The sequence below is a fragment of the Bombina bombina genome, chromosome 1, assembly GCF_027579735.1.
Source record: "Bombina bombina isolate aBomBom1 chromosome 1, aBomBom1.pri, whole genome shotgun sequence".
Classification (NCBI taxonomy): domain Eukaryota; kingdom Metazoa; phylum Chordata; class Amphibia; order Anura; family Bombinatoridae; genus Bombina; species Bombina bombina.
In genome coordinates, this window is record NC_069499.1 from 1,069,394,503 (window position 1) to 1,069,415,250 (window position 20,748).

The window sequence follows — 20,748 nt, forward strand, 5'->3', positions numbered from 1 at the left end:
TAGATAATTGTTTGAACAAAGTTAGAGATTTAGACAGGGAGAAATTGTTAAGTAAAGACAAACAAACTATAAACAAAGATGAAAATTATTCTTCAGAACCATTGTTCATAACACAATACAATTCCAAACACATGCAGATACAGAAGGCCATCAACAAGCACTGGCACATTATTAGGAGAGACCCTGTTTTAAAGACCCTTTTGGGAGAACATCCAAAAATTGTATATACTAGAGCACCAACACTCAGAAGCAAATTGGCACCTAGCAAAAAGGTCAAACATATTTCATCTAACTCACAATCTACGACTAAGCAGCAAAAAATCTCTCCCTTTTCTTCTTTTTTTGAAAGAATAGGAGTATATAAATGTGGACAAAAGAAGTGCAATACATGTAAAGTTATAACTTCTGGGAGAAAGACCTTCCAGTCCTATGTAAGTGGGGAAGTTTTTAACATCAATAGATTTATGAATTGCAACTCTACCTATGTAGTATATGTTTTAGAGTGTTGCTGTGGAATACAGTACGTAGGTCGTACCTCTAGGAAGGCCAAGGTGCGCTGGGGGGAGCACTGGCGTAACTGCAAAAATTGTCATAAAAAAAAGATTAAACATAGCATTCCGGAACACTGTTTAAACAAACATAAGGGAAATCCTGATATCTTTAAATTTTACCCTATTGATTATATTTCACCCTCTACAGATTATAATAGAATTATCCAGTTAAGGATCCGTGAAACCTTTTGGATCCATAAATTGAAAACTTTACACCCATTGGGCCTTAATTTAAATCTAGATTTAGCTGCTTTTAGTTAGACTGTCTCCCCTGTCTTCTTTTTTCCCCTTCCTCCCATCCAAATACCTATGATCATGTTTATCATCACCCAGGACCAATATGTATGAGAGTGAACCTTATACAAAGTTGCATTATAATGCAAATCACCCATACTTCCAAAATTTAAATTCATGATTTCTACTCAAGGTTACAATATACAATTATATATATATATATATTTCTTTCGGTTTTGATGACCCAAACAAATATATAGTACACCCACCCACCAATTAGACTTCAAATATTTTTTCATAGGTCTATCCTGGATATACAGTTATACAGCTTTATAATAGTATTGCACTTAGAACATATTGCACTCAGAACATATTTCATAATATTACAGATCCTTTACGCACCCGAATATCTAATACGGTGCCAGTGAGGTAATGCTTGTCTGTTCCCCTGATGCATTTTAGAAATAAATTTTCCCCCTCCATATCGATCTACATTATATGGGATAGACTAAAATAGCCTCTTTTTGAGGTGTATATATATTTGCTTATAGCATACATTTAATGGAAAGTACACAAGGGCACAACTTGGGTTTACCAGCACAAGAGGAGACGATATATATTCTATTTTTACTAAATACTGTGTATTTTTTAAGGTGTTTTCAAAATCTATTTTTCAGGATAAACACATTGTAACTTAGGGTTAAATACAATTTGTAACAACTATACAGATATTAGATACAGATTGTATTTTATATACTGTTTGTACTATCATTGTTTGTACAATCGTTTTTTTCTGATCATCTTGTTTGTGATTGGTCTGATGTTGACCAATCAATTTTCTTGGCAGGCTTTTTAAATGTGCTTTTGCACTATTTGTGTCATATACCTTTTCTGATGAAACGGCCAGGAGCTTGTGGCCGAGAAACGCGTAAAAGCTCACCCCAAATAAAGTGTTTTTACTTTTTTACACTAAGCCTTGTATCATTTGGCTTTTTTATCTTTGCTTGCCAAGTTTTCTCTACCACCAGCAGAGTTTTTTATCGAGTGTAACTCTGCCGAGGACTGTTTTCTTATTACCAGCTTGCAGCGTTGATTACACTCAGAGAGCAGCTGCACGCTGTCTCTTCTCACTGCACAGCCACAGAGGATTTGGACTCGATCTATTGAGGAGAGCCCACAGCCGTCCGCTCAGGATTTCGGATGTCATCCGGCACAGCGTACTGACTGCTGTTAAAACGTCAGTCTGCCTATTCGCACCACTTTCAATAAGGGTGCCAATACTCTTGTGAGTATATTTCTATTTGTCTTCACTTTCACTGTGATTCTCTCTTACGAAACCTACTTGCACAATGAGGCGCTGTCTTTTTTTGCATCAATCCTGATTTCTCCATCGTGGCCGCGAAGGACGTGGTTCGCGGATCTAGTTAAAACTTCTCATAAGGTTGATGAAATTTCAAAATGACCGACAACATACTGAATTATCCTCTTCTGATGAGGGTCTTTCTGATTCAGAAGATCCTTCCTCAGATATTGACACTGACAAATCTACTTATTTATTTAAAATAGAGTATATTCGTTCTTTGTTAAAAGAAGTGTTAATTACTTTGGATATTGAGGAAGCCAGTCCTCTTGACGTTGACTAGTAAATGTTTAAATGCTGTTTTTAAACCTCCTGTGGTTACTTCAGAGGTTTTTCCTATTACTGATGCTATTTCTGATATGATTTCTAAGGAATGAAATAAGCCAGGTACTCCTTTTATTCCTTCTTCAAGGTTTAAAAAATTGTATCCTTTACCAGCAATTTCTATAGAGTTTTGGGAAAAGATCCCCAAGGTTGATGGGGCTATTTCTACTCTTGCTAAACGTACCACTATTCCTATGGAAGATAGTACTTCTTTTAAAGATCCTTTAGATAGGAAACTTGAATCTTATCTAAGGAAAGTCTATCTATATTCAGGTCATCTTCTCAGGCCTGCAATTACTTTGGTTGATGTTGCGGCTGCATCAACGTTTTGGTTGGAGAATTTAGCGCAACAAGAATTGGATCCTGACATGTCTAGCATTGTTCGCTTGCTGCAACATGCTAATCATTTTATTTGTGATGCTATTTTTGATGATATCAAAATTGATGTTAGATCCATGTATTTAGCTATTTTAGCTAGAGGAGTTTTGTGGCTTAAATCTTGGAATACTAAGTCTAGATTACTATCTCTTTCTTTCCAATGTAATAATTTGTTTGGTTCTCAGTTGGATTCTATTATTTCAACTGTTACTGGGGGAAAGGGAGTTTTTCTGCCTCAGGATAAAAAAACCTAAGGGTAAATCTAAGGCTTCTAACCATTTTCGTTCCTTTCGTCAAAATAAGGAACGAAAATCTAATCCTTCCCCCAAGGAATCTGTTTCCAATTGGAAGCCTTCCTCAAATTGGAATGAATCCAAGCCTTTTAAAAAACCAAAGTCAGCCCCTAAGTCCGCATGAAGGTGCGGCCCTCATTCCAGCTCAGCTGGTAGGGGGCAGGTTAAGGTTTTTCAAGGATATTTGGATAAATTCTGTCCAAAATCAATGGATTCAGAGCATTGTCTCTCAGGGGTATCGAATAGGATTCAGAGTAAGACCTCCTGTGAGAAGATTTTTTCTCTCACGCATCCCAGCAAATCCAGTAAAAGCTCAGGCTTTCCTGAAGTGTGTTTCAGAACTGGAGTCTTCAAGGGTAATCATGCCAGTTCCTTTACAGGAACAAGGTCTGGGGTTTTATTCAAATCTATTCATTATCCCAAAGAAGGAAAATTCATTCAGACCAGTTCTGGATATGAAAATTTTGAATCGTTATGTAAGAGTACCAACTTTCAAGATGGTGACTATAAGGACTATTCTGCCTTTTGTTCAGCAAGGACATTATATGTGTACAATAGACTTGCAGGATGCATACCTTCATATTCCGATTCATCCAGAACATTATCAGTTCCTGAGATTCTCTTTTCTAGACAAGCATTACCAATTTGTTGCTCTTCCATTTGGCCTAGCAACAGCTCCAAGAATCTTTTCAAAGGTTCTAGGTGCCCTACTCTCTGTAATCAGAGAACAGGGTATTGCGGTGTTTCCTTATTTGGACGATATCTTGGTACTAGCTCAGTCTTTATGTTCTGCAGAATCTCACACAAATCAACTAGTGTTGTTTCTTCAAAAACATGGTTGGAGGATCAATTTACCAAAAAGTTTCTTGATTCCTCAGACAAGGGTCACCTTTTTGGTCTCCAGATAGATTCAGTGTCCATGGCTTTGTCTCTAACAGACAAGAGATGTTTGAAATTGGTTGCAGCCTGTCGGCACCTTTAGTCTCAGTCATTCCCTTCAGTGGCTATGTGCATGGAAGTTTTAGGCCTCATGACTGCAGCATCGGACGCGATTCCTTTTGCTCATTTTCACATGAGACCTCTCCAGCTTTGTATGCTGAATCAATGGTGCAGGGATTATACAAAGATATCACAGTTAATATCCTTAAATCCCAATGTTCGACACTCTGACGTGATGGTTAAATCACCAGCGTTTAGTTCAAGGGGCTTCCTTTGTTCGGCCAACCTGGACTGTAATCACTACAGATGCAAGTCTTTCAGGTTGGGGGGTTGTTTGGGAATCTCTGACAGCGCAAGGGGTTTGGAAATCTCAAGAGGCGAGATTACCAATCAATATTTTAGAACTCTGTGCAATTCTCAGAGCTCTTCAGTTTTGGCCTCTGTTGAAGAGAGAACCATTTATTTGCTTGCTTACAGACAATATCACAACTGTGGCATATGTCAATCATCAGGGTGAGACTTACAGTCCACAAGCTATGAAAGAAGTATCTCGGATACTTGCTTGGGCGGAATCCAGCTCCTGTTTAATCTCTGCGGTGCATAACAATTGGGAGGTGGATTATCTCAGCCGTCAGACTTTACATCCAGGGGAGTGGTCTCTCCATCCAGATGTGTTTTCTCAGATTGTTCAGATGTGGGGTCTTCCAGAGATAGATCTGATGGCCTCTCATCTAAACAAGAAACTTCCCAGATACCTATCCAGGTCCAGGGATGTTCAGGCGGAAGAGCTGACACTTCCTTGGTATTATCATCCTGCTTACATTTTCCCGCCTCTAGTTCTTCTTCCAAGAGTGATCTCCAAAATCATCATGGAACAATTGTTTGTGTTGCTGGTGGCTCCAGCATGGCCACACAGGTTTTGGTATGCGGATCTTGTTCGGATGTCCAGTTGCCAACCTTGGCCACTTCCATTAAGGCCGGACCTTCTATCTCAAGGTCTGTTTTTCTTTTAAATCCTTAAATTTGAAGGTATGGAAATTGAATGCTTAGTGCTAAGTCATAGAGGTTTCTCCGACTCAGTAATTAATACTATGTTGCAAGCTCGTAAATCTGTCTCTAGGAAGATTTATTATCGAGTTTGGAAGACTTACATTTCATGGTGTTCTTCTCATAAATTCTCTTGGCATTATTTTAGAATTCATAGAATTTTTACAGTTTCTTCAGGATGGTTTGGATAAGGGTTTGTCTGCAAGTTCTTTGAAGGGACAAATCTCTGCTCTTTCTGTTTTATTTCACAGAAAGATTGCTAAACTTCCTGATATTCACTGTTTTGTACAGGCTTTAGTTCGTATTAAGCCTGTCATTAAATCAATTTCTCCTCCTTGGAGTCTTAATTTGGTTTTGAAGGCATTACTGGCTCCTCCATTTGAGCCTATGCATTCTTTAGACATTAAACTACTTTCTTGGAAAGTGTTGTTCCTTTTGGCTATCTCTTCTGCTAGAAGAGTTTCTGAGCTATCTGCTCTTTCTTGTGAATCTCCTTTTCTGATTTTTCATCAGGATAAGGCGGTTTTGCGGACTTCATTTCAATTTTTACCTAAGGTTGTGAATTCTAACATTAGTAGAGAAATTGTTGTCCCTTCCTTGTGTCCTAATCCTAAGAATTCTTTGGAAAGATCCTTACATTCTTTGGATGTGGTAAGAGCTTTGAAATATTATGTTGAAGCTACTAAAGATTTCAGGAAGACTTCTAGTCTATTTGTTTTATTTTCTGGTCCTAGGAAAGGTCAGAAGGCTTCTGCAGTTACCTTGGCTTCTTGGTTGAAGCTTTTGATTCACCAAGCTTATTTTGAGTCGGATAAGACCCCACCTCAGAGAATTACAGCTCATTCTACTAGATCAGTCTCCACTTTGTGGGCTTTTAAGAATGAAGTTTCAGTTGATCAGATTTGCAACGCGGCAACTTGGTCCTCTTTGCATACATTTACTAAATTCTACCGTTTTGATGTATTTGCTTCTTCAGAAGCAGTTTTTGGTAGAAAAGTTTTTCAGGCAGCTGTTTCAATTTGATTCTTCTGCTGATGTTTTAAGTTTTTCTTGTTATTGAAACAATAAACTTATAATTTTGGTTGTGGATTATTTTTTTTCAGCGGAAAATGGCTGTATTTTTTTTCCTTCCCTCTCTAGTGACTCTTGTGTGGAGTTCCACATCTAGGGTATTGATATCCCATACGTCACTAGCTCATGGACTCTTGCCAATTACATGAAAAAAAACATATTTTATGTAAGAATTTACCTGATAAATTAATTTCTTTCATATTGGCAAGAGTCCATGAGGCCCACCCTTTTTATGGTGGTTATGATTTTTTGTATAAAGCACAATTATTTCCAAATTCCTTCGTTGATGCTTTTTACTCCTTTCTTTATCACCCCACTACTTGGCTATTCGTTAAACTTTATTTTGGGTGTGATGGGGGATGTATTTATAGGCATTTTGAGGTTTGGGAAGCTCATGGACTCTTGCCAATATGAAAGAAATGAATTTATCAGGTAAATTCTTACATAAATTATGTTTTTGTAGGGCATTGCCCTAAAGAAATCAGCTCTTTTACTAGTAAAAAAAATACAAAGTTCCCCCAATTCACTAACCAACCAACCCCCCAAAATAAAAAAACCTAAAGGGGCATTTGTATGGGCATTGCCATTAAAAGGGCATTTAGCTCTTTTTTCCAAGTCCAAAGCCCTAATCTAAAAAAAAAAAACCCCCAAAAAAGCCTAACACTAACCCCAGAAGATCTACTCATGGTTCCTGAAGTTCGGACATCCATCTTCATCCAGGCGGCGAGGTCTTCATCCAGACGGAGAGGTCTTCATCCATCCCGGCCGTCAGCCAATAGGATTTCAGTAGGTCTCATCCTATTGGCTGTTTTAAACAGCCATTAGGATTTCAGAAGCTCTCATCCTATTGGCTGATTTGAATTTGAAGAATCAAATCAGCCAATAGGAATGCAAGATATGCCACTTCAGTGTACGGCGGCGGCCGTATGAAGAGGACGCTCCGCGCAGGATGTCTTCGGCTTCTAGGATGGCTCCGCTCTGCGCCGCCGGGATGAAAACCTCGCCGCCTGGATGAAGACCTCGCCGCCTGGATGGAGATGGATGTCCGGACTTCAGGAACTGTGAGTAGATCTTTTGGGGTTGGTGCTAGTTTTGGGGAGGTATTTTTTTTAGGTCTTTGGGCTTGGAAAAAGAGCTAAATGCCCTTTTTAGGACAATGCCCATACAAAAGCCCCTTAAGGGGCAATGGGTAGCTTAATGTTTTGTTAGAGTTAGGTTTTTTATTTTGGGGGATTGGTTGGGTGGTGTTTTTTACTGTTGAGGGGACATTGTATTTTTTTTACATGTAAAAGTGCTGATTTATTTCGGGCAATGCCATACAAAAGGCCCTTTTAAGGACTATTGGTAGTTTATTGTAGGCTGGGGGGAGGTTTATTTTTATAGGGCTATTAGATTAGGTGTAATTTTTTTTTATACATATATATATATATATATATATATATATATATATATATATATATATATATATATATATATATATATTTGCCTTTATTTTTTTGTAATTTTAGTGTTTTTTATTTTTCATGATTTTAGTGTTAATTATTTTTGGTAAACTTAGATTTTTGACATTTTTCATAGGATTTGTTTTTTTTTTAGTTGTAATTTAGATTTTTTGGGGGGTTAATAGGTTTTATTAGTGGCAGAGATGTGGTAGGCCGGAGGTTTAAGGGTTAATAACTTTATTATAGTGGCGGCGATGTTTGGGAGCGGCAGATATGGGGTTAATAGCTTTTATTAGTGTCAGCGATGTCGGAAGTGTCAGATTAGGGGTTAATAACTTTATTTAGGTGGCGGAGATGTTGAGAGCGGCAGATTAGTGGTTAATAACTTTATTTAGGTGTCGGGGGCGGCAGATTAGTGGTGTTTAGACTTGGGGTTTATATTAGGGTGTTAGGTTTAAATGTAACTTTCTTTTCCCCATAGAGATAAATGGGGTTGCGTTACGGCGATCGCCATTCCGCGATCACAGGTGTTAGTTTTTTTTCTAACACTCTCTCCCCATTGATGTCTATGGGGGAAAGCATGCATGAGCATGTCAAAGCAGCCCTTGGATTTTGTGCGGTATGGAGCTTAGCGCAACTATATCGCACGCACAAGGAGGCTTTTCAGAAACTCGTAATAGCAGCACTATGGAGGGTGAAATAACGCAACTTTTGTTGCGTTTGTTTCGCACTCTGTTTAGCGCAAAACTTGTAATTTAGGTGAATGTGTTTTATGTTTATTTATAAAGCAAATGTTTTGTTGTTCAGCTGATATTAAAGGGATCTATACTCAAAAGTTTGTTAATTTCTGTGCACCAATATTAGTTACACACTTCATAACAATGCTCATTAGCTTGTAATATATTATATTGACTATAAAAAATAGTAATTGAATAATACAACGGTATTAGATTCAATTTAAATGTAAAAAAGAAAAAAAAATGTACATGTTTAGATGCTGCACTTTCATCTAAATGATAGATCATTTTTATGTAATTTGTCCATTTAAAAGTAAGTTGACCCACTAACCCTGTAAGCAGTGTTCTAAATGTTGATTCCTGTATATATATATATATATATATATATATATATATATATATATATATATATATATATATATATATATATATATATATATACAGGGAGTGCAGAATTATTAGGCAAATGAGTATTTTGACCACATCATCCTCTTTATGTATGTTGTCTTGCTCCAAGCTGTATAGGCTCGAAAGCCTACTACCAATTAAGCATATTAGGTGATGTGCATCTCTGTAATGAGAAGGGGTGTGGTCTAATGACATCAACACCCTATATCAGGTGTGCATAATTATTAGGCAACTTCCTTTCCTTTGGCAAAATGGGTCAAAAGAAGGACTTTACAGGCTCAGAAAAGTCAAAAATAGTGAGATATCTTGCAGAGGGATGCAGCACTCTTAAAATTGCAAAGCTTCTGAAGCGTGATCATCGAACAATCAAGCGTTTCATTCAAAATAGTCAACAGGGTCGCAAGAAGCGTGTGGAAAAACCAAGGCGCAAAATAACTGCCCATGAACTGAGAAAAGTCAAGCGTGCAGCTGCCAAGATGCCACTTGCCACCAGTTTGGCCATATTTCAGAGCTGCAACATCACTGGAGTGCCCAAAAGCACAAGGTGTGCAATACTCAGAGACATGGCCAAGGTAAGAAAGGCTGAAAGACGACCACCACTGAACAAGACACACAAGCTGAAACGTCAAGACTGGGCCAAGAAATATCTCAAGACTGATTTTTCTAAGGTTTTATGGACTGATGAAATGAGAGTGAGTCTTGATGGGCCAGATGGATGGGCCCGTGGCTGGATTGGTAAAGGGCAGAGAGCTCCAGTCCGACTCAGACGCCAGCAAGGTGGAGGTGGAGTACTGGTTTGGGCTGGTATCATCAAAGATGAGCTTGTGGGGCCTTTTCGGGTTGAGGATGGAGTCAAGCTCAACTCCCAGTCCTACTGCCAGTTTCTGGAAGACACCTTCTTCAAGCAGTGGTACAGGAAGAAGTCTGCATCCTTCAAGAAAAACATGATTTTCATGCAGGACAATGCTCCATCACACGCGTCCAAGTACTCCACAGCGTGGCTGGCATGAAAGGGTATAAAAGAAAAAAATCTAATGACATGGCCTCCTTGTTCACCTGATCTGAACCCCATTGAGAACCTGTGGTCCATCATCAAATGTGAGATTTACAAGGAGGGAAAACAGTACACCTCTCTGAACAGTGTCTGGGAGGCTGTGGTTGCTGCTGCACACAATGTTGATGGTGAACAGATCAAAACACTGACAGAATCGATGGATGGCAGGCTTTTGAGTGTCCTTGCAAAGAAAGGTGGCTATATTGGTCACTGATTTGTTTTTGTTTTGTTTTTGAATGTCAGAAATGTATATTTGTGAATGTTGAGATGTTATATTGGTTTCACTGGTAAAAAATAAATAATTGAAATGGGTATATATTTGTTTTAGTCACCTGCACACACAGATATCCCCCTAAAATAGCTATAACTAAAAACAAACTACTTCTAAAACTATTCAGCTTTGATATTAATGAGTTTTTTGGGTTCATTGAGAACATGGTTGTTGTTCAATAATAAAATTAATCCTCAAAAATACAACTTGCCTAATAATTCTGCACTCCCTGTATATATATATATATATATATATATATATATATATATATATATATATATATATAAAACAAACTATATATATTTATATTTATCTTGATTCTTGCATATAAATATGTACATTGTCATATATTAGTTTTTTTTTTTTCTTACTAAAATTTGCTGAATCCTTTTTCCTTAACCAAATGTTCACGTTTTGAAGCATCTGGATTTAAGGAAAACTCCCTCTTTGGAATTTAGCATGATGATTATTTTTGCTTATCTTCCATATGGACTTTCAGAAGGCATTTCACTGTCAGGTAAGATTTTATTATAAACGTTATTAAAATGTAGAGCCAAGCACACATTATTTCCTTCTTCATATAAGGAGAGTCCACGGCATCATTCCTTACTGTTGGGAAATACTAAACCTGGCCACCAGGAGGAGGCAAAGACACCCCAGCCAAAGGCTTAAATGCCTCTCCCACTTCCCCCATCCCCCAGTCATTCTTTGCCTTTCTTCACAGGAGGATGGCAGTGAAGTGTCAGAAGATTCAGAGTAGTTCCTTAGGAGGGGTATCTGTCCTTCTTTATGGGACTGGAGTTTTAAGTAGTCTTGTCAGCCTCTCAGTGAGAGCATTGCCGAAAGTTAGAGTCTGGAAATGCAGAGAGAGTCTTTCTGCGAACCCATCCAGACTGCCTGCTAACAGTTCCTAAGCAATCAGTGTTGACGAATTTCATTCCTGCTTGTTTTTCTCACTCAAGTCCATGTCAGGAACGATGCTACAAGACTGTCACACTTGAGAGGCTGTGTTTTTGTTCCACAGCATAGATTCTGGTAAGATTGTTTAAATTTTTACATATGTTGAAAATGTTAGAAGACAGGGTCACAGTGTAGCTCCTTTTATCTTAAAAGAATCTTGGGTTAATATCTCCAGAGGGGGATTATTGAACAGTGGGGTTTAATCAAATGTGATGCTTTGATTTTATGCTGCTTTATGTGTGAGATTTTATTGGGCTCATAGGCTGTTTGTTATAGGGCTGGAATGCACAGGTTATTACTTTCACTTTGAGTGCTGCGCAGCTTGTAGCTTGGCGCGCTTTTTCTCATAGCAGGGGCGGTCATGCATTGCGCACCATGTGACCGGGCGTGGTCTTGCTTTCCTTTACTCTTTCCTAACTGAGCTGGCTGTCGGAGAAACTATATTTCTCTGTATTGTCTGGGTCTAGGAGGTGGTGAGTGCCCCAGCCATTGGGAGTATAAAGGTGCCGTTTTTGAGAAATAAAGATAGTTTAATTTCTGTGTTAAGCTATGGAGGATTCTGAGATACTAGAGGGTACTCCCTCTATTCCAAATAGTAATACCTGTTTATATTGTGAGGAGGCCTTGGTATGCCCGCCCTCTCAACTATGTTCCCCATGCCTTGACAATGTTATTAAGTCAAAGAAGGTTAACCCCTTTAGTACCACTGAGCCATCCATCTCTGAGGACTCGCCGTCCCGTGCAGTGCATACCCAACAGTCATCTCCTACACACGCAGCTTCCCGTAACACGCTTGATCCTCCATCTGGAGGGGGCCTTTTACTATTAGATTTTACCGCACAGTTAAAAACGGCGGTATCTGAGGCCCTCATCGCTTTACCTCGACTTGCTAAACACAAGCGGAAGGTTAAACATAGCTGTCCTGCCCAGGGGTCATCATGTAATTTATTGGATTTCTCTGCTTTGTCTCAGTTATCCGAGGATGAGTCGCACTCTGAGGCTTCAGAGGGTGAACGTTCTGGGATGGAGTCTGCTGCCTCTAAAGCCTCCTGCTGCAGAGGAACAAGCCTTTAGATTTAAGATTGAACACTTATGTTTTCTTCTACAGGAAGTCCTGTCTACATTAGAGGTTCCAGAAGCCAAGCTGCCTGATGAACCTTTGATTCCTAAATTAGACAGAGTTTACGAGGACAGGGTAGTGCCTTTAACTTTTCCTGTGCCTATAAAGATGCCAAACATTATTAAGAATGAATGGGACAGAATTGGATCTTCCTTTTCCCCTTTGTCTTTCTTTAAAAAATTATTCCCGGTCCCGGACTCTCAATTGGAGTTGTGGGGTTCTATCTCCATGCTTGCCAAACGTACTACTATCCTTCTTGAGGATAGCTCGTCGTTCAGAGAGCCAATGGATAAGAAGATGGAAACTCTTATAAGAAAGATATTTCAACATGCGGGGTACTTGTTTTAACCGGCAGCGGCCATTGCTGCGGTTGCTGGAGCAGCTACCTTCTGGTGTGACTCCTTCTCAGAATTGATCAAGGTGGAGGGTCCCCTTGACATTATCCAGGAAAGAAATAAAGCCTTGAGAATTGCCAATTCTTTTATCTGTGATGCAAACAGGCAGAATATTCGCCTAAATGCTAAGATTTCTGGCTTTTCGGTGAAGTCCTGTTCTGCGGATATGACTTCTAAGTCCAGACTTTCCCTTTAAACGAAATATTTTATTTGATCCGGGCCTGGACTCCATTATCTCCACGTTTACTGGGGGCAAGGGTGCCTTCATACCGCAAGATAAAAAGAACAAGTCTAAGGGACAAAGTTCTAATTTTTGTTCTGATAAATCCCAACAACAGCAGCCCTCCGCTAAGCCCGAGCAAACCAAGAATACTTGGAAGCCGGCTCAGTCCTGGAATAAATCCAAGCAGAGCAAGAAGCCTGCAGAGACTAAGGGGCGGCCCCTGATCCAACGCTGGATCATGTAGTGGGCAGACTATCGCTCTTTTCAGAAGCTTGGTTCCGGGACGTGCAGGATCCATGGGTCCTGGAGGTCATAGCTCAGGGATACAAGATAGGTTTCAAGTCTCATCCACCCATGGGCAGATTTCTCCTCTCAAGCCTGACTTCCAGACCAGAAAAGAGAGAAGCCTTTCTGGGGTCATTGTCCCGGTACCTATCGCAGAAAGTGGTTTGGGATACTATTCAAACTTTTTCGTTGTACCAAAGGAGGAGGGAACTTTCCGCCTGATTCTGGACCTAAAGTGCTTAAACAAATTTCTAAAAGTCCCCTTGTTCAAGATGGAGACGATAAGGTCCATTCTTCCCTTAGTTCAGAAAGGACAGTAAATTACCACTATAGATCTGATGGATGCTTACCTTCCCGTTCCAATCCACAAGGATCACTTCCATTTCCTAAGGTTTGCGTTCCTGGAGCACTTCCAGTTCATTGCACTTCTTTTTGGTCTAGCTACTGCTCCAAGAATTTTTACAAAGGTTCTAGGGGCTCTTCTAGCCTTTGCTTGAACCCGGGGTATAGCAGTAGCTCCCTACTTGGATGATATTCTGATACAAGCACCATCTTTTTGTCTGGCTGAGGACCATTTGGAATTTCTTCTCTCTCTTCTTCGATTTAATGGATGGAAGCACCAGGGTAGAATGCCTGGGTACTATAATAGACTCCGTTTTCGTGAGGATATTTCTAACAGACCAGAGACATTGCAAGCTTGCTTCTGCATGTCGTGTCCTCTGGACCTCCTTTAGGCCCTCTGTGACTCAGTGTATGGAGGTGATTGGTCTCATGGTGTCCAGCATAGACATCATTCCCTTTGCCAGGTTCCGTCGCTCTCTTTGTGGCTCTATCCAGATCATCTGTCCCAAAGGACATCCTTCTTAAGACCATCCTGGGAGATTGTGACTATGGTCTGTCAGGGTGGGGAACTGATTGTGACTACAGTATATCAGGATGGGGTGCTGTTTGGGGTGCCAGGAAGGCACAGGACCTGTGGTCTCAGGGGGAACTCTCCCTCCCAATCAACATTCTGGGACTTCGAGCAATCTTCAATGCTCTCAAGCCTTGGCCTGTTCTGGGTTTGTCCCGGTTTATCAGATTCCAATTAGACAATATAACCTCAGTGGCATCAACCATCAGGGGGGAACGAGAAACTCCCTGGCAATGAGGGAGGAATCTCAAATTCTGGAGTGGGCGGAGGCCCACAGCTGTTCGCTGTCAGCGATCCACATTCCGGGTGTGAACAACTGGGAAGCAGATTTTCTCAGCAGTCAATCCTTTCATCCGGGGGAATGGTCTCTCCATCCCAAAGTGTTTTGCGGAAATATGCAACAAGTGGGGGACGCCGGAGATAGATCTCATGGCGTCTCTTCTCAATACCAAGCTACCCAGATATGGGTCGAGGTCCAGGGATTTTCAGGCGGAGCTAATAGATAAATAGAAAGAGAGAGAGGCGCCAAGTGATAGAGCAATATCGTCTGGATGTAAAAGGCACAATTTGCAGCCCTTCCCCCAAATGTCAGACTACTCACATACGATGCGGCAAAGATTGCCAGTACGGACAAGCCGGGACTATTAGGAGTCGCCCGACAGACACGCTGAGGCTGATGACGTCACAGGGGCTCGTCCAATCGCGGTGTTAGTTCCTCTAGTTCGGTCAGAATGTCAGCTCCTCCTGAATTCCCCCGGATACAAGCTTGTGTGTGTCAAGCCAAAGAGGATGGCTAGATAGAATAGCGGGCAGTCAACGTAGTCAGTTTGACTAAGACTCTTGAGCCAGCATAGGTATAAAAATCGAACGTTTATTAAATACAAAGTTAAGACAACAACAGCAACGCATTTCTTGGCTGATAGCCGTTTCATCAGGCTGTACAAACATGCTTAATTCGTTACAATAAATACCCTACGCTGGCCAATCAAAATGTGATCTAAATACACACCTCCTTTTGACATATGGATATGCTAAGTGGACTATTTAAGATAGTCATTTGTAAGCTAACCCACATATTTGGTATTATTATATGCAGGGTTCATACTAACATTGCGAACTACATTAAAACACCATATACTAAAACAAAATTAAAACAACATCATCTGTATGTACTCTAGTAATGGGTGGTAAAGTATTAAAAACATACAATTTAGCTACTAATATGTAAACAGATATAAATATGCTGAGCTAACTATTAAAGTAATGTATCATATGTTGACCCTCATATTAGATATAAATAGTGCATAATCGTATCATACTTACATAAGACTCTACATTATTTACACCATAATCCATAAATAATTTGACAATTGGTACTACAATGTTTAAAATATAGACAGTTTTCTACATCTAAAACTGATCTTCGGACCTAATTCTTACAATCGGATATACTTTCCGAAACTCATAATAATATATACTAAAACTATATTGCAAATCTTATGGTAATTAGATGATTACAAGGGGCTACATAGTATCACCATAACTACACCAAATCAAATCCACGATCAGTCAATAGTTATTAATAAGTTCCCCTCACATTATTGATAAATGTCTCACATATTGATAAGGTTAGTGTCTCACATATTAATAAGAAGGTTAGTGTCAATAAGGTGTCTTTAAGATGACTACCACTCAAATTGCAACATATATAATATTCGTATTTAAAACAGTATGTTGTACGAAGTATGATTCCCAGCCATAATTCTAATTGCTAAAGTCATCTACCGATGGATACTACCTCTCTAACTAGAAACATTAATATTTTTGATATATGATGGAATAGCAGGATGTTATGCCAGAGGAGGTGGAGACCCACTGGAACACACTCCCTGACATCAATGAAACGCCGCCAGGTCTATATTGAGATTAAGACCAGAGGGATGAAGAGTCTTCTGAGTGTGTATCCAGTAGGTCTCCCCCTGCCTCAGTCTATATGACCTATTATATAGATGAGATACAGGAATGAGCTCTATCGGACTAATAGTGAAACAATCAATGTTACCACCGTGTGAGTTATTACAATGTCTCAATACACTATGGTTTTTGACGTTCTTTTTCATGTTTCGCACATGTTCAGACCATCTAATGCTCAATCTCCTACAAGTCCTACCTACTTACAGTACCCCACAGTTGCATTATAACAGATAAACCACATAACGAGATGCACAGGATATGTGTCCAATAATGGAAAATTGTTTCCCGGTCACATTTGATTTAAATACCCTTTGTTTGTGTGTAATTTTGGAAAAAAGTTTGCATCTTTTGGTTCCACATCTAAAGGAACCTACTGGTAGGGTTCTCAATCGTTTGCAGCTATTGTGAGTGCTGTGTTTTACAATTTTACTGGGGGCCAGCATTGTTTTAAGATTAGGTGCTATTTTTATAGACTATTCTAGGTTTTGTTCCCAATAAATTACCCAAAACAGGATCCTTTTTATGGATACCCCAGTGTTTGGTGATGATTTGTCTGATTAACTTATAATAACAATTGTATTCAGTAATAAATAGAACAGAATTTTCTGTCAATTTAGACCCAACCGTAATGGTCTTCTGGGGTTGGAAATATTCTTCCCTTATATCAGATTTTGCTCTTTGGTAGCCATTATCTATGATATGGTGAGGATAATGTTTCTCTTGTAAAGGTGTATCCAGTCCACGGGTTCATCCATTACTTGTGGGATATTCTCCTTCCCAACAGGAAGCTGCAAGAAGACACCCACAGCAGAGCTGTCTATATAGCTCCTCCCTTAACTGCCCCCCCAGTCATTCTCTTGCAGCTCTCGACAAGAAAGGAAGTATCAAGAGAGATGTGGTGACTTAGTGTAGTTTTTACCTTCAATCAAAAGTTTGTTATTTTTAAACGGTACCGGCGTTGTACTGTTTTTACTCTCAGGCAGAAATTGGAAGAAGACTTCTGCCTGGAGGTTTGATGATCTTAGCGGTTTGTAACTAAGGTCCATTGCTGTTCTCACACATAACTGAAGAGTATGGAAAGAAAACTTCAGTTGGGGGGGACGGTCTGCAGATTGCCTGCTTTGAGGTATGTTCAGTATATTTTTTTCTAGAGAGATGATAAGGTCTAGAAAATGCTGACAGTGCCTGGTATATTTAAGGTAAGCCTGATAAAGTGATTTAACAACAACTTAGATCATGCTTGCAAAAAGGGATAATATTCATGTTAATGCCTATATTACTTAGTGTAAAAACATTTTTTCTCTGAGGGTGATAAATCTTTATTTGGGGCCTAATTTCCACATGGCTTGTTAGATTACTCTTAGGAGTACTTTTATAAGGCCCTCTGACTTTGAGTGCATGGTGGGAGGGGCCTATTTTCGTTTTCAGACTGAGACATCCAGCTTCCCTGAAGGAGTCCTCTGGCTTATAGGACCTCTATAGAGGGTTTTGTTCCTGCAAAAATCGTTTTTAAGGGCAGGTAGGAGCCACAGCACAGCTGTGGCAGTGTGTTTGACTGTTTGTTAACAGGTTTAATGTTTTTCTAATTCGTTTTTGGGCCTGAGGGTTTAATCATTCATTTGCAAGTGGGTGCAATACTGCTTTAGTCCCTTATACACACTGTAAAATTTCGTAGAGTTTACTACTTTTTTTCACTGTTTTGCAGTTTATGTGGTAGTTTTTTTCTCTTAAAGTCACAGTACAGTTTTTTATTATTGCTTTTTTCACATTTATTAAAGTGTTTTCCAAGCTTGCTGGTCTCATTACTAGTCTGTTAAACATGTCTGACATAGAGGAAACTCCTTGTTCATTATGTTTAGAAGCCATTGTGGAACCCCCTCTTAGAATGTGTACCAAATGCACTGACCTTTCTATAAGTTATAAAGACCATATTATGGCTTTTAAAGATTTATCACCTGAGGTTTCTGAGACTGACAAAAGGGAGGTTATGCCATCTAGCTCTCCCCACCTGTCAGAACCTATAACTCCCGCTCAAGGGACGCCAAGTACATCTAGCGCGTCCAATGCGTTTACTTTACAAGACATGGCGGAAGTTATGAATCATACCCTCACAGAGGTATTGTCCAAACTGCCAGGGTTACAAGGAAAGCGAGGCAGCTCTGGGGCTAGAACAAATACAGAGCTTTCTGACGCTTTAGTAGCTATGTCTGATATACCCTCACAATGTACAGAAGCCGAAGCAGGAGAGCTTCTATCTGTGGGTGACTTCTCTGATTCAGGGAAGGCGTTTCTTCAGTCTGACTCTGAAATGACAGCATTTAAATTTAAGCTTGAACACCTCCGCGTGTTGCTCAGGGAGGTTTTAGCGACTCTGGATGACTGTGACACCATTGTAGTCCCAGAGAAATTGTGTAAAATGGACAAATACTTTGCAGTGTCTGTTTACACTGATGTTTTCCAATCCCTAAGAGGTTTTCAGAAATTATTGCTAAGGAATCGGATAGACCAGGTGTGCCGTTCTCTTCCCCTCCTGCTTTTAAAAAAATATTTCCTATAGATGCCGCTACACGGGACTTGTGGCAGACGGTCCCTAAGGTGGAGGGAGCAGACTCTACCCTAGCTAAGCGTACAACTATTCCTGTCGAGGACAGTTGTGCTTTCCTAGATCCTATGGATAAGAAATTAGAGGGTTTCCTTAAGAAAATCTTTATACAAAGAGGTTTTATTCTCCAGCCTCTTGCATGCATTGCCCCAGTCACTGCTGCAGCGGCTTTCTGGTTCGAGTCTCTGGAGGAGGCTTTACAGGTAGAGACCCCGTTGGATGATATCCTTGACAGGCTTAAAGATCTTAAGTTAGCCAATTCATTTATTTCTGACGGAGTTTTTCATTTAACCAAGCTAACGGCTAAAAATTCAGGTTTTGCCATTCAGGTACGTAGGGCGCAATGGCTTAAATCCTGGTCAGCTGATGTCACTTCAAAGTCTAAACTTCTCAATATCCCCTTCAAAGGGCAGACCCTATTTGGGCCTGGACTGAAGGAGGTCATTTCTCCAACATAGGTGTGTCCGGTCCACGGCGTCATCCTTACTTGTGGGATATTCTCTTCCCCAACAGGAAATGGCAAAGAGCCCAGCAAAGCTGGTCACATGATCCCTCCTAGGCTCCGCCTACCCCAGTCATTCTCTTTGCCGTTGTACAGGCAACATCTCCACGGAGATGGCTTAGAGTTTTTTAGTGTTTAACTGTAGTTTTTATTATTCAATCAAGAGTTTGTTATTTTAAAATAGTGCTGGTATGTACTATTTACTCTGAAACAGAAAAGAGATGAAGATTTCTGTTTGTATGAGGAAAATGATTTTAGCAACCGTTACTAAAATCCACGGCTGTTCCACACAGGACTGTTGAGAGGAATTAACTTCAGTTGGGGGAACAGTGAGCAGTCTTTCGCTGCTTGAGGTATGACACATTCTAACAAGACGATGTAATGCTGGAAGCTGTCATTTTCTCCAACATAGGTGTGTCCGGTCCACGGCGTCATCCTTACTTGTGGGATATTCTCCTCCCCAACAGGAAATGGCAAAGAGCCCAGCAAAGCTGGTCACATGATCCCTCCTAGGCTCCGCCTACCCCAGTCATTCTCTTTGCCGTTGTACAGGCAACATCTCCACGGAGATGGCTTAGAGTTTTTTAGTGTTTAACTGTAGTTTTTATTATTCAATCAAGAGTTTGTTATTTTAAAATAGTGCTGGTATGTACTATTTACTCAGAAACAGAAAAGAGATGAAGATTTCTGTTTGTATGAGGAAAATGATTTTAGCACCGTAACTAAAATCCATGGCTGTTCCACACAGGACTGTTGAGAGCAATTAACTTCAGTTGGGGGAACAGTGTGCAGTCTCTTACTGCTTGAGGTATGACACATTCTAACAAGACGATGTAATGCTGGAAGCTGTCATTTTCCCTATGGGATCCGGTAAGCCATGTTTATTAAGATAGTAAATAAGGGCTTCACAAGGGCTTATTAAGACTGTAGACTTTTTCTGGGCTAAATCGATTCATTATTAACACATATTTAGCCTTGAGGAATCATTTATTCTGGGTATTTTGATATGATTATATCGGCAGGCACTGTTTTTGACACCTTATTCTTTAGGGGCTTTCCCTAATCATAGTCAGAGCCTCATTTTCGCGCCGGTATGGCGCACTTGTTTTTGAGGACAGCATGGCATGCAGCTGCATGTGTGTGGAGCTCTGATACATAGAAAAGTCTTTCTGAAGGCATCATTTGGTATCGTATTCCCCTTTGGGCTTGGTTGGGTCTCAGCAAAGCAGATTCCAGGGACTGTAAAGGGGTTAAATATAAAAACGGCTCCGGTTCCGTTATTTTAAGTGTTAAAGCTTCCAAATTTGGTGTGCAATACTTTTAAGGCTTTAAGACACTGTGGTGAAATTTTGGTGAATTTTGAACAATTCCTTCATACTTTTTCGCAATTGCAGTAATAAAGTGTGTTTAGTTTAAAATTTAAAGTGACAGTAACGGTTTTATTTTAAAACGTTTTTTGTGCTTTGTTATCAAGTTTATGCCTGTTTACAATGTCTGAACTACCAGATAGATTGTGTTCTGACTGTGGGGAAACCAAGGTTCCTTCTCATTTAACTATATGTATTTTATGTCATAAAAATTTTTTAGTAAAAATGATGCCCAAGATGATTCCTCAAGTGAGGGGAGTAAGCATGGTACTGCATCATCCCCTCCTTCGTCTACACC

At 39.9% G+C, this 20,748-nt stretch overlaps 1 protein-coding gene across 1 annotated transcript in view; it reads left to right on the forward strand.

Annotated features, from left to right (window-relative positions):
* SLC9A8 (solute carrier family 9 member A8) overlaps positions 1 to 20,748 on the forward strand; it is a gene marked incomplete in the record, with an annotated part of 719,342 nt that overhangs the window by 536,893 nt on the left and 161,701 nt on the right. Inside the window, 1 exon segment of the mRNA XM_053691852.1 lies at positions 10,521 to 10,626. Within this exon segment, the coding sequence (XP_053547827.1) occupies positions 10,521 to 10,626 (106 nt within the window).